Consider the following 18,023-nt stretch of genomic DNA (forward strand, 5'->3'; position numbering starts at 1 on the left):
TCTCAGGCTGCATATTGGCCTATTCCAGAGAAGTTTGAAAGCATCATTTTCCAGGACGCAGGCATGGTGGAGACGATAGTAAAAGCAGCGAGCCATGCCATCATGTCTTTTAAGATAGGCTGTTTAAATTTACATTGCTTTGTCGTGATTATCGCTGCTGTCACAGGGGCTAGATTCATGCCATATTTGTGCTACAAAGCACAACTGAAGTAGCTCAAGGCATTAACAATAAACGGGTCCTTCTCTAAGTCCTCCAAAAATACAGTCGACATTCCGGTGGGATTGGTAAAAATATCCAACATACACTAAATACATAGAGATAAAGGTTAGGTTAAACACAAATAGAACTTCAAAAACCGGCATTTTACTAAAAATTACTAAAACATTCCTAAAAATTACTAATGTTTACTAAATTTCATCAAAAACAAAGGCTGGCCGCAGGCCATTACTAAAATTTACTAAACTATTACTTGGTAATCCACTGGCTGGCTGGTTTTCAACACGACCTTGGCATGTTTAGTTTTTTCACCCGTTCCCGTTCTGATTTACTCATGACATTGTTCTCTCTCAAACACTCATCGAACGAATCCCTGTCCTTGCAGTGAAATAATGCCACCCATCGCATCTGCTCCCTCAAATCTTTCAACCCTGACTTAAATTTTTGTGTCAGCACCCAGATACTGCGATTTGCGTGCCGGCCAGAGAAGGCCAGGTACGATAGCATGTCTCTCTTTTTTGTTATCTCTCTGTTCGTGCTGCAGTCATCCAGGATGAACAACGTTGGTTTTCTTTTAAACTGGTTTGGACAAATTTTAAATACTCTTGTAGCCGTGAAATTCTTCAAAGGCATTTAGAAGTTGGTGAGGTAATACAAGACACTATTATGGATGACAACTTCTTTAATTCTTTTTACACGACGTTTCAAGGCTAATTCTTGCTCCTTCGTCAGGTGGATAATGAACATAGGTAACATAGCAGAATATATATAGGTATACATGAAGCCAGAGAGGTAAGATGTATATACAAGCACATAAATGTAATTAGGTATGTACAATCACAGAGGAGAGATGAAAGGAGGAAGGTTTTAACAGTACACAGGTTTACACAGCTGATAGATTGAGAGTCTATGAGTCCTTGTTAACACACCAGGCAGAGGGTAGGTACACGCCTTGATCTCTATTGATCTGAGGTTCTAATCTTCTGATGTTGATTGCTTCCCAAAGCTTCCTTCTCCGCCAATCACTGATGTTGGAAGCCAGGATCTCGGTGTTTTTCCAGTTGATGGAGTGGTTTGGATAGTTGACAATGTGTTCAGAGAGGGCCGATTTCAGATCTAATTTTCTTTCTGAAGTTTGGTGCTCTTTGAGTCTGATGTTAAATGGTCTGCAGGTTTCACCTATGTAGCTGCTGCCGCAATCACAAACACTGGCAATTTTTCTGAGGAGTCGGCTGATTTGATGACTTATCTTTCCTTGGTATGGAATGTTGACTCGGATGGATGTGTAACAGTAATATACATCGCTGTCATCTGTGCTAAGCACCTCGCTGCCGCTAATTTTTATGGCGGTGACTATGGCACTGCCCACATTATTCATGAGCTTGCGTTTGTCGTTGTCCGAAGTCAACTCAGTGCTAAACGCCAGTCGTGCCGTTCCTGGCACTGTGAAGTCATTCTCACCCATGTTTGGGAATCTAACCAACAGTACTTGGTTCTGGTCTATCTTGCTGGGGTTGTTCGTAACAGTAACCGACTGGCGTGTGGCTTTGACGCCTAGTGGTTCTCTTAATCTTCAAAAAGGATTTAGTTTTCTACCGTATGACATTATTATATATTAATATTTTTAATACAAATATTATTTCAAAACTATGGACGATTTTGAGATGGATGATTTTGGAGCTACTGCTCCAAAATTACGATGAAGATACTTCGTTTACTAGTTCGCCATTGACCGACCACATTTTGAAAACAGCAGACGATTATTATGATGGATTAAAAAGTGATAGAACCTACACCTAGCCACAGGGTCAAGACTATTCTAAGTTTACCATAGATGATAAGGGCATTCAATGTCTTAAGGAAAACACGGAGATTGACATCATTAACAGGCGCAATGGAAAAACACTCGCCTTGTCAACTCTAGCCAGTCGCCATGGAAATGATTTTATCCACGATAAACTAAACATGTATGATTATGGTGGTGCAACACCTAAGCTTCCTCCCAAGGTTGTTCAAGATCTGCAAACCACACGATCCGAACTGAGTAGTAGTGGTGACATTACACAGCGTGCTACAGAAGTGTCAGACAGCATTGAAAAACTGTTGAGTAATTACTGGGACAAACTGTTGCTGGGGTTTAAATTTCCAATGAGGAAACTGTACGGCTTAGACGAAGCCTCGAAACGCATACATGGAGAACTCGTGAACAACATGGGAAAGCTGAACAAACTTGACGAGCACATAGCTCGTGAAAAAACCAAACTCAGCTAAACGGAAGATGAGGATATAAAGTGCCGTAGCATGAAACGACTATGCAATTTAGAAGACGAGAGACGCACACGATTGGAATCCGCTTCCTCAAATCGTGAACAGCTGAGATCCCAGATGAGTCGAATTCTGGAAACAATTGATTGAATACTGAACGAGAAAACCGTGTTGGCTGACAGGATCAGAATATTGTTCCGTGAGCAAGGCATTACCATTGCCAGCGTTTTGATGGCACTGGGCTTCATCATATCGACTATTGTAGTATCGCTGATTGGAGGTTCCCCCAGCGGGATTCTCCCACACCCCAAGCCAAGTGGTGATGACATAAGTGACTGGATAAAAATACATCTGAAATCGCTCAGAGAGGCCCAGGCTAAACTTGCTGGTAAGGTCGCAGAAGCTCTGCCAGGTATATTAGGAAGTATTGTATCGTGGCTGCTCGGCACACTGGGTAAAACTGCCACATGGCTTGGTCAAAATCTGTGGGCTTTCATTGTCGCCATGGCTGGGCTGGTTTAAGTTGTGGCTTGGAGGTGCTGTTTTATAATCGATATGCTGAGGATTGGACGCCTGCACGGTGGGGGCGACCTGCCGGTCAGGCAATTTCAAAACCCTTGGCTCTGGTGGTGATGCCCGTTTCACCAAGTGGGGGTGTAGCGGTGTCCCCTACGTTTACATCAGCATTAACACCTAATTTTTGATCGGCTGTGGGGATGATAATTTCATTGTTGTAGCCTGTTATTTTATTGATTCTCAGATGCATGTTGCTAGGAGCCATGTTCAACGCCACACTAAACACGTAGTCAACTTTTTATAATTTTATAATGTGTCCTGATATCGTTATATAACATTAGGTACATCTTCTGGTGATGCTAGCGCATCCTCAATAAGAACCATGAACTGTTTCTGTGCGTCGTAAGCGGATCCATAACCTATGATACTGAAGCGCGTCTGTGATTGAGCCCCCAGAATAGCCCACACGTACGTTCTAATCGAATCATTCAAATGGATAACGCCAGCGTGAGTGTATCCTTCCGATGTATCCAGCATAAATTGTTTCCAATCATCTTCCGAGCTGGGGGGCTGCTCCACTTTTTGGAGGTGAATGTAGCACCACCTTTAAAGTTCATGCTACTATCTATCTATTGATTATCCCACAAGCAATGTACCGATGAATTGAACCCCGTTTCAGTAAATCATCACTGAGTTCTTTCAGTGATCTCGCACCATCGTATGATTTATACCAGGCAAACACCAATCCATATTTGGGTCAATGCCAAATTCATTACAAATCCTTTCATAAGTCTGTATATCATACGGGTTGTTCGTTACATTCCATGCCTTGTCCTGTGGAAGCGGGGCGCTGATCTCTTTGAGGATAACATCAGGCCGCACCCAGTCGTAGCGCACCGTACAGCAAAATTGAGTTGGTTCTGCCAAAATTGCATCGCGTTATTAAACCACGTGTGGACAGTTTTCACATGTGTGACCAATAGCTTGTACTTTCCAAACACATCTACAAACTGGGTTTTGAAATGCAAACTATTTGCACCAACAAAGATTTTCATGTGTGTGAAGTTGGAGGCATTTATATTTTTGGTTTTGGGTAACGTTCTTCGGGTTTATACATGTTATTACTGTATATAATTTATATTATAATGTGTACATCGTGCTTCCGGATATAATGAACTGTGAGACTGTTCAACTTATACACACCATACACGTCTGGTCAACTCAAAATAGCACTATGCTATATCAACTACTACCCGCAATGGACAAACATCAACACATTTTTTATGCTGTTCATCGATGGAAATATAAACAGAATAACCTATGGTTACTGTAGCGTGTGCTCTCTCAATTTTGAAATTTTCAAACCCACTGGAGTCAAACTTAAAACATATGACTCAAATGGAACAGTGGTGTTAGACAACACCAATGGTCAACACACACTGATGCTCAGTTGGGCGTTGGCGGAGATGCTAGGGCTGCCAACAGACTATTTCCTGGTGGTTCCGTCACTGGTATATAAGTACCAGAGATAATTTCACACCACGAGCTAAGCGTTCATCTCGATCAGCTCAACACAACGGATAATATACAAAATGAATGCCCTTCCACGTTGTTGAGGGCTGTCCCATTAAAACAGAAAAATACAATGAAGGTCGTACAGAGTCATTTTCATCGTGTCAGTATAAAAAATATTAAAAATATTAATTTTAGATACAAAAAATAATCCTATAAATATAGGGTACCTAAGCGTAACACTACATATACAATAATGGCTAGTAACCAAGGGCCAGGAATGCGAGTAAAAAGATGCATTAATACAAGTTTATCAAACCTAGGTGATACTGGAGGGTTTGATGACACGGGAACAGATAGTAAAATAGACGCTTTTAAGCTTATAAACAACATTTACACATGCGTTGAAGTCCCAGTTGCCGGTGAATCTAGATACATCAAGATCTGCCAGCAACACAAGATATGATATAGTTTGCAACGACGCAGATGAATAGAGATTATACCCATGGGTCGGTGGTAAACTGCTCGATTTAGACGACTTTGACAAAACAACAAACTTTGATCAAAACAAACCATACTATCTAATACTCACTGACAACAACAGGTGGATGATGTTACCATTTCAAATAAAATGACTTCTCAATGTAACACTAATTTCCCCATACGTTTTCATGGAAAACAAAGACCACTACCTAAGCAAAGTCGTAAACAACGGAATCCTGCTCGTAGCTTACGTCCCATCACAAAGACGCAGTGTAACCATCACACCAGTCTCCAGTAGAGCAGCCCACATGATGTCATGTAAACCCGGAGAGAATGCAGTATTACAATTGGATACTGAATTCAACGGTGTGGCTGCCATCCTGGAAAGCCTGCCGGAGAATTCCACACTTGTCATGCAAGTCTACCTAGGTGAGCCATCTCAGAGCAATATTGAGATTGTGTAAGGAATCAAACTCCGGTAGGTTAAAAAAACACCAGGGTCGCGTTTGCTCAATTTACGTGCCGGTGGGAGGTGATTTACACAACAGTCTGCAAGGTGTCACGGTGATAGTGGAGACACTATATCTCTAACCAAGATTTTTCTAACCGAGCACACAAATTTTATTATTAGTTCACACCTGAGACACAGTCAGAAAAACAATTGGAAACTATTTTCAAACAGTTATATAAACAATGGTAAACTCCAATGTAACACTCAGTGATCTATAAGACACAAAGAGATTCAATTTAACTGGTGAGGAAGCCATACCTCTTATACTTTAAAGATAACATATACAAATGAATGCCTCTAGCATATTTTACAGAGCCTGAATGGTTAATTAAAATAACACTAACAAACCCTTACATTGTTTTTAATCAAAATAATTTCATTTCCAAAAATTACTAGCAACGGCATCCTTCTCACGTCCTTTAATCCCTTAAAAGATAATTCTATACAAATGTTACGAATACCAGGTCACACTGGCAACATGCCGGCGCCAGTCAACTCTAATATACCAGTTTAGTCATTCACAGTATATACGATTACCAATGTGATTTTCTTTGGATTCATATGGTATGAAACCACACACAACTCTAATTAAAGACATATATCTCGCAAATATGGTCTTAGAATATTTTGGTTTAAAATACATGAGAATAAACGTTGTTGAATCATAATAAGGCAAGGCCATAAGCCATCAATAAGTTTCAATGGGGTTTGTACTGTTGATGAAAACACACCTATTAATATCTCACCCATTAACCTGTACAATAATGTAAACCTTATCGGCTGAAAATATTTCAATGAAAACTTAAATGACAGATAATTAAAAAGTAATTTATAAACCATATTATAGACAAACAGAGTTGGGCAGTATCCAGCCGTAGGTGAAGAAGGAAATATAAAGGGAAGTGTAGACAGATTTCGACTGAAACAGATATGTGAAAGAAAACATCAGCTAGAACAAGAGCGTGATATTCGGGATCACTATATAAGAAATACAACAGAGCTTTAAACTACATAGATGGTGCTGACACCAACCTAATGGCAGCTAGCATGGGATTAGGAGCAGTAGGAGTTGGTTAGAATTCTTGCTGGCGCAACGTTAAGCACGATAGAAGATCGTGTTTCCACCACACTCAATGACAATAAAATCTCAGAAGAGGAGTTTCATCTGATCCTAGGTGAACTAAAAAAATGCAACAAAATGAAAGAAGAGATTCGATCAAAGGTTCATAAAACATCTTCTATAAGTGAGGACGAGAAAAAAAGTATATAAAACAAGGGCTACAACAAGCCCAACATACATTTATTACGAAAACCAACGGCATAATAGAAGATACACTTTAAACTGTTTCACTGAAGAATATGGGGGATCTTTCTAGACCATATGTGAACATCCCCACCTTATGTGAAGGCAGACAAGCAGTGCCTTTTGTTTCGGAGTTTTTGAAAAAGGGGGTCTAGATTCACGCCATTGGCGATTATATAGCTTATATGGCATGTGGTCTGGAACAGCTATTACTTATACTACTGTCCTACCAGAACAACTGCAATGAATCCTATTCTAAGTGGCATAAATATTGCTGTCACCTTTACTGGATGCTTGATTGCTTACTCTGGGCGTGATCTTAACAACCCTCAACTGGTGTTTGCATAATGTTACTTTAATGTAGGTGATATAGTGTTTACCTCATCAAAGCAGTTTATTAAGCTGTCTATACATAACCCTAGTCTTACTGAATGGTTTGTCTCACCGCGGAGTTCTGATTACCTCAGACTAGGATTTACCTACAACATATGTGAAATCATGTGGTCATAACACATACCTTTTCCAAAAGAATGTGAGATGAGTTTTACTACTTTTGACTGGAGTCATTCTCTAAGCTATTACTGACACATGATTAAACTAATATTCTACATTTATAGTTTCTTAATATCTGAATTGCTTTTTAAAGTTCTGCTGATTTACATTGATGATTTGATAATTTACTGCAAAAGCTTTGAGGAGCATATCCAACATTTAGAGCAAATCTTCTACTATCTCCAACAGGCAAATTTAACACTAAAGCCATCAAAATGCAATTTTGCAACAAAGTTTCATTTCTCGATCATGTTTTATCAAGTGGAGGTGTCCAAGTTGATGACAAAAAGGTTGAAGTTATTAAAACCTTCTCGGCACTCATATCACAAAAACAGGTTTGTTCATTTTTAAGCCTGACAAACTTTTACAGAAAGCATGTGAAAGATTATGCTAAAATTGCACTGCCATTGAATGCATTGGTGCAAGTCCTACTTTCAGTGGACCTATTCTCAGTAACCTGGCGTCTTTCACAGATATGGAGATCAAATCCCTGGTAATAGAAGCTAAGCCTACAACATGTGAAGCTGATCCAATGCCCACCAAACTTGTTGTGAAACACCTGGACTTGCTCATTCCTATAATCACTGATATTGTGAACAGGAGCCTACAATTAGGTGTATTTCCAGAAATCCTTTGTTTGACCACTACTCAAAAAAGTGCGACGTTGAGAAGTCCGAGCTAAACATTTTCTGTCCAGTCTCCAACTTAGCTTTCCTCTCCAAAATTGTGGAGGAGGCTGTCAGTGTGAAGCTGAAGGACCACCTGACAAGGTGTGACCTTGTGGACAAATACCAGTCTGCATAGTGAGAACATCACAACACTGAGACAGCTCTTATACATGTCAGTGGTATCCTGAGACAAATTGTGGATAGAGGGGAAGCAGGGGCTTTGATACTCCTTGATCTGTCATCGGCTTTTGAAACTATAGAACATAGTGTCTTGCTACAGATCCTCAAAGCATGATATAGAATCTCTGGTACAGCCCTCCAGTGGATTGCGTCCTATCTCCATAAAAGATGCCAATGAGTCACTGTCAGGAACAAGACATCAGGGAGCGTTACAGGACCACATGGTGTGCCACAAGCCTCAGTACTGCGTCCACTGTTGTTTGTCCTGTACACTGGTCCAGTTGCTGAGATCATCTCAACTCACAATCTGCAGCATCATTCATCATTCATTCATAACCAACTCATCAAGGCAATTTCCTGCAAAAATCCCAGTGACGGTCTAGTTGAAATTACTTAGTGTACAAAGCACATCAAATCTTGGATGACAAACCAAATGCTGAAACTAAATGACACTAACACTGAAGCTCTTCTGATTGGATCCAAACAAGTGCCATATCCCAGCCAAATCTGTGACAATTGCTGATGCGGTCATCCCTGTCTGTTCCACTGCAAAAGATCTTGGTATTGTCCTTGACTCCTCACTTTCGATGGAAGCTCAAGTCTCTCAGACCTTCAAAACCTGTCACTTTCACCTTCGTTCCATCAGTAACATCCGTCCCAATCTCTCAGTGGATGCTACCCATGCCTTGGTTATAGCCCTCATAACTTCAAAATTGGATTATTGCAACACTGTATTGTTTGGCATTCCTCAGAAACTCTGTGACAGGCTCCAGAAAATCCAAAACACTTCCGCCCGCATCATTTATTGTCTCCCTAAATGCTGCCATATTAAGCCAGTACTGAAGAAGCTTAACTGGTTGCCAAGCAAAGCCAGGATCGAGCACAAGATACTGTCAAGCATGGTCTTGCGCCCCAGTACTTGTCTAACGTGTTATCATCATACATCATCTTCATTCCACTGCCTAGTCGAACCCACCAAAAGTTTCCGGAGAATATGAAGGCTCCCCAACACTGCAGCCTTTTGCGTTACCCAGATTGTCAGAAGGGCTGTGCTGCCAGTGGAGAACCCGGGCACTCTCCTGATCTGTGCCAAGAGATCAGGAGGTACCAAACCAAGGGCACCGAGAACAATGTGGAGCCTGACGAAAGTGTACTTGGAATGCAAACGAGACATTTCAAAGGTGAGGTCATCATCATCTTTTCCTGAATCTTGCCAATCACGTTGCTGTCAAAAGGGACAGAAAATTCAATGATGTAAATAATTTCATTGGTTTTATCAAAAAGGACAAGATCAGGTTTATTGGCTGGAATTCATCTCTGGCTGTATATTGGCCTATTCCAGAGAGGCTTAAAAGCATCATTTTCCAGGACGCCTTGGCCATATTCAGGTTCGTACCATGGATGGACCTCGGGGTAAAAGCCACAGGCATGGCGGAGATGATAGTTAAAGCAGTGAGCCATGCCATCATGTCTTTTAAGATATGCTGTTTGTGCCAAGGAAGGGCATCCACTGACAAAGTGTTGGACAGTCTCTGTAAATTATTATTATTTTACAGATTAAGATTGAAATGCAGCAGAGAGGGTTCAGGTGATCCTGGCACAGTCCGGCTGGTAAAGCTCATCATCAGCTCAGGCCCCTCGCCCCATCTACTGACAGCGAATGGGACTTCTCCCAGGAAACACTGCCTAGTCGAACTCACCAAGAACTTTTCAGAGGATATGGAGGCTCCCCAACACTGCAACCTTCTGCATTACCCAGATTGTCAGAAGGGCTGTGCTCCCGGTGGAGAACTCGGGCACTCTCCTGATCTGCGCCAAGAGATCAGGAGGTACCAAACCAAGGGCACCGAGAACAATGGGGAGCCTGACGAAAGTGTACTTGGGATGCAGGTGAGACATTTCAAAGGCGAGGTCCGCATATTTATCATTCTTTTCCTGAATCTTGCCAATCACACTGCTGTCCAGGGACAGAAAATTCAATGATATTTCATTGGTTTTATCAAAAAGAACAAGATCAGGTTTGTTGACTGGAATTCGTCTCTGGCTGCATATTGGCCTATTCCAGAGAAGCTTAAAAGCATCATTTTCCAGGACGCCTTGGACATGTTCAGGGTCGTACCATGGATGGACCTCGGGGTCAAAGCCACAGGCATGGTGGAGACGATAGTAAAAGGTGAGGGTGGTGTGCTGTTTTCTGACATGATCCTTCTGGTCAGGCGGTCAAGACTCTGGATGTCTTGTTTTGTCCAATCAACTACTCCAAAGGAATAGGAGAGGACTGGCACAGCAAAAGTATTGGTGGCTTTGACCTTGTTTTGAGCATTTAGCTCGGAGCTCCAGATTTTCTTTAAACGAGATTTATACTCGGCCCGAAGTTTATCCTGAATCTGGGCATTCTGGAGCTTGTCTCGAACTTGCATTCCAAGATAGGTGTAGGCCTGATCTTCCACAAGATGCTCAATAACTCCTCCCCCTTGTAACCTGACCGATCTATCATTGGTTACCTTGCCACGTTTCAAATGAAGAGTATTACATTTGTCGAGTCCAAATGTCATGCCAATATCATTAGAGAAGGACTTGACAAGGAGAACCTGTTCTTTCAAATTGGTCTCTCCTTTGGCAAGGAGCTCGATGTCATCCATGTAGAGGAGATGAGTAAGAGGTGTTGGGGATCTGTGCTGAGGAGGTCCGGGATGGTACCCTTCTTCCCTGTTGAGGAGAAAACTCAAAGGATTTAGAGACAGACAAAAAAACAAAGGACTGAAGGAGTCCCCTGAAATATTCCCCTTCTGACTGCAATAGATTCAGAAGTCTGCACCTGCCCTTGTGAGTACATCTCAAGTTGAGTCAACCAGCAACTCATTAAAGACTTGAGTAAATCAAGTAGTCGCTCAGGGAGGTCAATACACTGAAGAGACTTCAGAATCCATTCATGAGGGACAGAGTCATATGCCTTTTTGTAGTCTATCCAGCACATGGAGAGGTTGCGGTGGTATGTTTTAGCCTCTTCCAAAATCATTTTCTGTACAAGAAGTTCATCCTTGCACCCCGAACATCCCTTTCTCGCCCCCTTCTGCTCTCTGTAAATTATGTCATTAGAAGAGCAGTAAGATGGTTTGTCAAACACCCTGTGAATAATTTGTATTGAGTATTTAGACATGTGATAGGGTGGACGTTTTTGGGATCAGTCAAGTCTCCTTTTTTGGGAAGGAGTATTGTGCGACCTTTGCAGAACCATGGAGGAACATCACCTGTGTCCACAAGAGAATTAAAACAGTGAAGTAATGGTGTTTGGACACAGGGAAACAGGTTTCCAATACCAGTTTCGAATGCCATCATGCCCTGGATGTGTATTAGATTTGGACTTTTTAATGACACTTTTCAGGCAATCTGGTGAGATGTAACAGACAAACAACCTAGTTACTTTCTCATGCATTGCATGGTCATAATCATCGACCCATGGTGCCTCCAGGTTACAGTTGCCGGGTATAGACCACAACTGTTTCCAGAACCTTTCATTGGCAGCCATGGGAGGCCGTTTGTCATGCTCATCAACACCACTTGTCTTGAGTTGCCTGTAAAATTGCTTTTCATTATTTTCACTATTTCTAAATGGTTTATTTTCTTTGATAAATTTGTTTCTCTTTTCCCATTTTTTCTTTCTTTCAGTCCAAATTTTTATTTTTGACTTAAGGGAATCGATAGTTTGGAGAAGTACCTTTTCTTTTGTTGTCTTGTACTGTAATTTTAATTTTCTCCAAATTGCCTTTTGTCGGTTAGACATGGGATTCCCTGATGATCTTAATTTCAGGCACAGCTCTATCCAGGACATATATTTTCTAGTTTTCAGTTATTTTTACTTGAAACCAGTTTATCTTTGGTTTATTTTTCTTAGTATTGGGACATTTTTCTTTGGAAACTGTGTGAAGTTCCTCCAAAGTTCCTGCGGCAGCATAGAAACAACAATTTACTTCATGTAATGAACTGTCCGCTGGGGGTTTTAGAGAGATAATTTCATGAAAAAAATCAATTTCATTTTTGGGAAAAGACACGTTTAGTTGTTTAACTGGCCTCCATTTCTCTAAAGGTAAATTACAAATTTCCTCATAAATAGAAGTAAACAAAATATAAACAGGATTTTTGGTAAGGTCTGCAACTGAAGAAGAGGAAGAGTGTGGGTCCAAAGTTTTGGGGCCAATTGGCTCTTTCTGATAAGAGTTTCCATCAGGAAGAGGAAAGAGGTTGACACGGACATCCATCAGAAGTTTTGGGTCTGCTGCCACTTGAGCACTTTGCTCTTGCAAAGGTTCCTGATGGGCACCAGTTGTGGGTTGAACTGGCTCACGGGGCATTAGATTATTATTATTATTATCATTATTGTAGCCAAACAGCAACAGACCCAGTATTGAATACAGAAACACATCCATTGACCCCAAAACACATGCCAAGTCAATGACGCAATAACGGAAGTTATGGCCACTGATATCATTCAAGGAGAGTGCAATGCCACAGTCTGTGTTGACAACAACTTTTATTGTTCATGTAATGAACCTCCTAATGTCCAAGGTTGATTATATTGTGAATCTGTTCCTCTCTACCTCATACAGGACTACCTCAATAAGAGCTTTGAAAATGTTAAAATTATGCTTTAAACTGCCACCCCTGAAATTTTTCAACAGCAACGGATGACAGAATCTCCCAACCATTCCATGGAATGTGCATGACATGCACATCTGGTTGTGAGATATCAATATTTCTGCAAAGAGAACAGGATTTTCTTTACACTATCATCTGAATTAAGAGCTAATTCCTTGTTGACCATATTAAGGTTTGTTGTCCTGTCATTTCACACTGTGTTACCTGAAGACACTAGTTGTGAACAAATGACATCAGCCTGATTACCTGAGTGATCTCAAAAGCAAAATACACCATACAATAATGGAACAAACCTTAACCAAAGCAAAACAAAAGTGAAATACACCGTATTGTAGCAAAACAAAAAGCGAAATACACCGTATTGTAATGGGATGAACCATAAACAACGTAAAGCGAAATACACTGTGCTGAAGCGGAATAAACAAACAAACGCAAAACGAAAATGAATTAAACTGAAACTCAGCCAAATGGACAGGTTGGGCCAAAGTAAAATGAACCAAAATTGAGTGAAGTATTTGAACTCAATTAATCAAGGTAAACCAAAGCCAAAATAAAAAAAATTTAATTAAAACAAAATAAAAATCACTTAACAAATTAATGCTGTACCTAACAAATGGTTCTAAACAAAATGTATATGTATAGGTCCAATGAACAAATGTACTTGATAAATGCACAAGTACATGCATATATGTTTGCTTATACATAACATTTCTCTCCTGACAGGAGATATTAACGAACCCATGTATATTGCCCATGCTTGATTCCACGTCTTGACAGTCACATTTTACTAACAGACAATTCATTTGCGGGGAAACATGTCCTTATGAGCATATTTGCACAAATCAAAATAAATTACATGTATATTGTTGCCACTAGCTAACTCCCAGGATGTGGAACCATCACAAGGCCTCCTGGAAACATCAAGAACCAGCACACAGAGCCAAGACAAGCCAGATTCCACATCCAGACAACCTGACAACATCAAAAAGAACAGGTGTCCATGTATCAGAAGACCTGTACCCCAGTTAGATAAGGGATTCCACTGGAAGCCCCACTTGGACCCAAGACCCTTATCACAATATCTGAGCAGCTGGAACTTGCTTTCATCTGAGAACATCACTCATGGCCACTGGTGAACCATGCATGCCAGTTGAAGATGTTGATGTTGACGCATCAGCTGTACACCACAGTAGGGTCTGTAGGCATGGATACCATATTCTCTAATCGCCATGCTGCTGTTTGTTCACTGAAAGTATGTCCAAGCCTGTCTACAGTCCAGCCTGTTTGCCTTAGATTTGTACAGCTCAAGGTCACTTCAACATATGCATGAGTGGCATCCATCTGTAACATCTGAATGGGTTTCTCCCTCTGGATTCTTTTCATAACAGGGGCATAAGTGGTGGCTCACCTTCACTTGACCATGGTTTCATGTTAAGGGGGTTTTTGTGCACTCATATAACCCTGAAGTGTGCTTCTCACTATACATTTGATCATCTCTTTCTCCCCAGAATAAAGGCATTTGAGGTTTTTGTTTTGCAGGGACAGGTTGTACTTTTCAGTAGAAAGACTTCTTCCCAGGTTTTACTTTCTGCAATCATCTATTCTGAGCTCTATATGAACATCAACATTCAAATGATATATGAGTGTTTGAAATTAATCGAAAAATATCATTCAAGATTAAGCTCAAAGTGCAAAAGTTTTCCCTATCAAGATTGGAACTGCAACTCACAGATCTGTAAGCAGACCCTCTACCACACAGCCTCCAGGCCGCCAAAAGAAGTGGATTTGAATTATCTATTGATGGTTACTGTCATTAAACTGATTTTGCCTGCACTTATTGTTATGTACCTTCATTAAATGATCATCCATATTGTAATTATCCATCATTGATGGTATATATGTTAGTGAAAACACTTCTCATTTTGGTAGACAACGTAAAACCATTACCCTGCCCCTCCAGTTTTACACTGTCGACCACAACCTTGGAGGCATGTTTTCTCCTATACTTATTCCATAAAGATGAACATGCTTCATGCCATTCATTTTGTTCAAGACAAATGTTTGGGAAAAATTGTGGTGATTGTTTCAAGGTCATAGCTACCTATAAAATTTGAAATTTTGGTATCGTATCTTTTACCAGTTTGTTTACTTAAATCTTTGGCTTGGTGATGGTAAGCAGCAGTGAGTGTGTTGCCAATATGATATATTTGTGCAAGATGATCATCAAATTGTCAGTAAGCCTTCCTCCTGATCTAGCATGCAGTGTGGGCAGGTGTACTGAGACTTACTCTTCATGTTGGGGAGGTGACCAAGTGACCCAGGTAAACTCTCCAGTAGGGGACAGTGCTCAAGGCTGAGCACTCGCAGACTGACGAGGCGACACATGTAGACTGGGATGGTAGTGATGGCAGTGTAGTCCAGGTACAGCTCCTCCAGAGCTGACAATTCAAACACCGGCTTTGGGATACCACCATACTCATCATCAGCTGAAAAACCAGGTATGGTGCTTCACAGTATCTAACCACAAAATAACCATGTGTGACCAAAAAAATAACAGTGTGAGACAAGAGGATGACAGTGTGAGACCAGAAGATAACAGTGTGTGACCGGGAGATGACAGTGTGTGACCGGGAGATAACAGTGTGAGACCAGAAGATAACAGTGTGTGACCAGGAGATGACAGTGTGAGACCAGAGGATAACAGTGTGTGACTGGGAGATGACAGTGTGTGACCGGGAGATAACAGTGTGAAATCAGAAGATAACAGTGTGTGACCAGGAGATGACAGTGTGAGACCAGAAGATAACAGTGTGTGACCGGGAGATGACAGTGTGTGACCGGGAGATAACAGTGTGAGACCAGGAGATGACAGTGTGTGACCGGGAGATGACAGTGTGTGACCGGGAGATAACAGTGTGAGACCAGAAGATAACAGTGTGTGACCAGGAGATGACAGTGTGTGACCAGGAGATGACAGTGTGTGACCGGGAGATGACAGTGTGAGACCAGAAGATAACAGTGTGTGACCGGGAGATGACAGTGTGTGACCGGGAGATGACAGTTTGTGACCAGGAAATAACAGTGTGTGACTAGGAGATCACAGTGTGAGACCAGATGACAGTGTGTGACCAGGAGATGACAGTGTGAGATCGGGAGATGACAGTGTGTGACTAGGAGATGACAGTGTGTGACTGGGAGATGACAGTGTGTGACTAGGAGATAACAGTGTGAGACCGAGCGATGACAGTGTGTGACTAGGAGATGACAGTGTGTAACTAGGAGATGACAGTGTGACCAGGAGATGACAGGGTGTGACTAGCAGATGACAGTGTGTGACCAGGAGATGACACTGTGTGACCTGGAGCTGACAATGTGTGACCAGGCATGATATTGCAAGACAGTATGATCAGCATAGGCAGGGTGTGACCAGGAGATGACAGTGTGTCATTAGGAGATGACATTTTGCAGACATGACATTGCAACACATTGTGTGACCAGGAGATGATATTGTGTAGGCATGATATTGCAAGACATTGTATGACCAGAAAAAAAAAAAACAGTGTCTGACCAGATGACTGCGTGACCAGAAGATGGCAGTGTGTTGAGATGACTATGTTTATTCCCAGAAAAACAGTGTTATGACAACGTTATGACTTTTTTTAGGTATGACATTGCATGACCTTCTATGGCAGTGAGTGACCTACTGATGCAAGCAGAGCCTATGCGAGGAATGTCCCAGTATAGCCGCAGGTTGAGGACTGCCAGCTCCTCCTCGTCCAGCATCCCATTCTTGTTCACATCATGCTGCATGAATGTTCTCTGTGCATCCTGGAGGCAGCAAAACAAAACACAGTCGGGGCAAGAAGTCCATCACACACATCTACATCATTCACCACTTGGGCTGGGTAGATCCACCACACACACCTACATCATTCACCTGTTGGGCTGGGTAGATCCACCACACACATCTACATCATTCACCTGTTAGGTCAGGTAGATCCACCACACACACCTACATCATTCACCAGTTAGGTCAGGTAGATCCACCACACACACATACATCATTCACCAGTTAGGTCAGGTAGATCCACCACACACATCTACATCATTCACCAGTTGGGTCAGGTAGATCCACCACACACACCTACATCATTCACCAGTTAGGTCAGGTAGATCCACCACACACATCTACATCATTCACCAGTTGGGCTGGGTAGATCCACCACACACACCTACATCATTCACCAGTTGGGCTGGGTAGATCCACCACACACACCTACATCATTCACCAGTTGGGCTGGGTAGATCCACCACACACACCTACATCATTCACCAGTTAGGTCAGGTAGATCCACCACACACACATACATCATTCACCAGTTAGGTCAGGTAGATCCACCACACACACATACATCATTCACCAGTTAGGTCAGGTAGATCCACCACACACACCTACATCATTCACCAGTTAGGTCAGGTAGATCCACCATACACATCTACATCATTCACCAGTTAGGTCAGGTAGATCCACCACACACATCTACATCATTCACCAGTTAGGTCAGGTAGATCCACCACACACACCTACATCATTCACCAGTTAGGTCAGGTAGATCCATTACACACACCTACATCATTCACCAGTTGGGCTGGGTAGATCCACCACGCATCTACATCATTCACCAGTTAGGTCAGGTAGATCCACCAAACACATGTACATCATTCACCAGTTAGGTCAGGTAGATCCACCACACACATCTACATCATTCACCAGTTAGGTCAGGTAGATCCACCACACACACCTACATCATTCACCAGTTAGGTCAGGTAGATCCACCACACACACCTACATCATTCACCAGTTAGGTCAGGTAGATCCACCAAACACATCTACATCATTCACCAGTTAGGTCAGGTAGATCCACCACACACACCTACATCATTCACCAGTTAGGTCAGGTAGATCCACCACACACACCTACACCATTCACCAGTTAGGTCAGGTAGATCCACCACACACACCTACATCATTCACCAGTTAGGTCAGGTAGATCCACCACACACACCTACATCATTCACCTGTTAGGTCAGGTAGATCCACCAAACACATCTACATCATTCACCAGTTAGGTCAGGTAGATCCACCACACACACCTACAT

The 18,023-nt window shown here is 41.8% G+C and overlaps 1 protein-coding gene across 1 annotated transcript in view; it reads right to left on the reverse strand.

Moving 5' to 3' along the window:
• The window catches only part of LOC137272175 (uncharacterized), a 550,405-nt gene that overhangs the window by 159,874 nt on the left and 372,508 nt on the right, over positions 1-18,023 (reverse strand). Inside the window, exons 53-54 of the mRNA XM_067804527.1 lie at positions 16,568-16,691; positions 15,152-15,349 (exon numbers count right to left, since the gene is read on the reverse strand). Of these exons, the coding sequence (XP_067660628.1) occupies positions 15,152-15,349; positions 16,568-16,691 (322 nt within the window). The remainder of the gene's footprint in view (positions 1-15,151; positions 15,350-16,567; positions 16,692-18,023) is intronic.

The sequence above is a fragment of the Haliotis asinina genome, chromosome 2 (genome assembly GCF_037392515.1).
Source record: "Haliotis asinina isolate JCU_RB_2024 chromosome 2, JCU_Hal_asi_v2, whole genome shotgun sequence".
Lineage (NCBI taxonomy): Eukaryota > Metazoa > Mollusca > Gastropoda > Lepetellida > Haliotidae > Haliotis > Haliotis asinina.